Source organism: Eimeria mitis, genomic scaffold (assembly GCF_000499745.2).
Source record: "Eimeria mitis Houghton genomic scaffold, Emh_scaff406, whole genome shotgun sequence".
NCBI classification, from domain to species: domain Eukaryota; phylum Apicomplexa; class Conoidasida; order Eucoccidiorida; family Eimeriidae; genus Eimeria; species Eimeria mitis.
Window position 1 is genome coordinate 15,079 of NW_013572392.1, and position 1,788 is coordinate 16,866.

Here is a 1,788-nt window from a genome sequence, read left to right on the forward strand (position 1 = left end):
GGGGGGGGGGGAGCGTGTTCATTCTGTTTCCTTTAGCTTTCTCTTCTTTTTTTTTTCTTTTTGTTTTGACTTTATTCTGATTCTGCGGCAACGTACAGAGCCGAATATACCCCCTTTGGGGCCCCTGCGGTACCTGGGGACCCCAGCAGCAACAGCAGCAGCAGCAGCAGCAGCAGCAGCAGCTAGATTCTGCTACTACTCACTCACTACATGCAAAGAGCTACTCATTCGTATTGAACTTCTCGAGGTCTGTCATTTCGCTTACGAAGTTCCCCTCTTGAGCTGTAGGGGCCCATTGCTGCTGCAGCAGCTGCATCAGCTGCAGCAGCTGCAGCAGCTGTCTCATCAGCAGCAGCAGATGTCTCAGCAGCAGCAGCAACTGTCTCCGCAGCAGCAACAGTAGCAGCAGCACCATCAACACGATTCACAGCGGCAGCTTCTCTCCTGAGTCACCACGAGCAGTTCTTGCTGCAGCTTTCTCTCGTCCTATCGGAGCCTACATTCAGGTGTACATACACCTCCCCCCCCCTTGACTCCAGCTGTACATACACCCCAGCCCCACCTCCTCAGCCCCTTGCAGCTGTTGGCTGCATGCGGTACTGACGTGCGGCCAGGGTGTGCTGAGCTGTCAGCGAGTTAGGGGAGTTTATAGCTGCTGCGGGCCCCCGCTGCTGCCGCTGCTGCTGCTGCTGCTGCTGCTGCTGCTGCTGCCGGCGCCTCAGCTGCTGCTGGGGGCAGGCAGCCGAAGCAGCGGATGGGGCTCTGGCAGCAACTTCTTTTTTTTATTTTTCTTTTTTTCTTGAGCTGTCGGTTTACCCGCGGCTGGTGCCCGTATCCACGGCAGCTGTCCGTGTGCTCCCCGCCGCCCAGATGCATCCTCAGCAGCAGCAGCAGCAGCAGCAGCAGCAGCAGCAACAGCAGCGGGGACTTTGGTCTGCAGTATGGAAATGAAGACGGAGCTTGCTAGGCCTTCTGCTGCTGGAGGAGCAAAGACAACCAGCAGCATCAGCACAAGCAGCACCAGCAACAGCAACAACAGCAATGGCAGCAGCTGCAACAGCAGCAGCAGCAGCGGCTGCAGTAGCAATAGACACTACAGCAGCAGCAGCAACGGCTGCAGTAGCAACAGCAAGTACAGCAGCAGCAGCAGCAGCAACGACAACAGCGATTGCCGCGACAACAAAACGACCAAATTCGCGCAGCCCATGAGGCCCACAGCAGCAGCAGCAGCAGCAGCAGCAGCAACAGCAGCAGCAACCGAAGCCCCAGAACGTTCATCATCAGCGGCAGCAACCACAGCAGCAGCAGCAGCAGCAGCAACAGCAGCAGCATCAAGCCCTGAGAGCGTAGCCCCCTCATCAGCACCTGCAGGTGGAGCTGGGCCTGCATTGCCGGCTTCTGCAGCAGCATCTGAAGCCCCCGACTCAGCAGCAGCAGCAGCAGCAGGAGCAGCAGCAGCAGCAGCAGGAGCAGCAGCAGGTGTGTTAAGAAGATCTAAGATATCTGTGGAGGAGCTGCAGCGGCTGTATGCTGCTGAGGGGCAGCAAAAGACAGAGGAGTGCAGCACGTACCCGCTGCGGGTTATATTGAGCTGCAAGGGCCTTCATACAGACTTTCATACAGACACAGGAGTGAGATACTTATATATTTTATTCTGGCTCCTGCTGCTGCTGCCGCTGCTGCTGCTGCTGCTCGTTCTGCTGCTGCTGCTGCTGGTGCTGCTGTTTTTGTAGAACGGGCGCATTTGTCTCGGTTATTGTGCTGCTCTCTATAAGCGTTAACATGTTC

The 1,788-nt window shown here is 56.8% G+C and overlaps 1 protein-coding gene across 1 annotated transcript in view; it reads left to right on the plus strand.

The window, feature by feature from the left end:
- Positions 1 to 941: 941 nt before the first annotated feature.
- EMH_0011220 (CAM kinase, CDPK family, putative) overlaps positions 942 to 1,788 on the plus strand; it is a gene marked incomplete at both ends in the record, with an annotated part of 4,306 nt that continues 3,459 nt past the window's right edge. The window contains one exon of the mRNA XM_013499172.1: positions 942 to 1,631. Coding sequence (XP_013354626.1) covers positions 942 to 1,631 — 690 coding nt within the window. The remainder of the gene's footprint in view (positions 1,632 to 1,788) is intronic.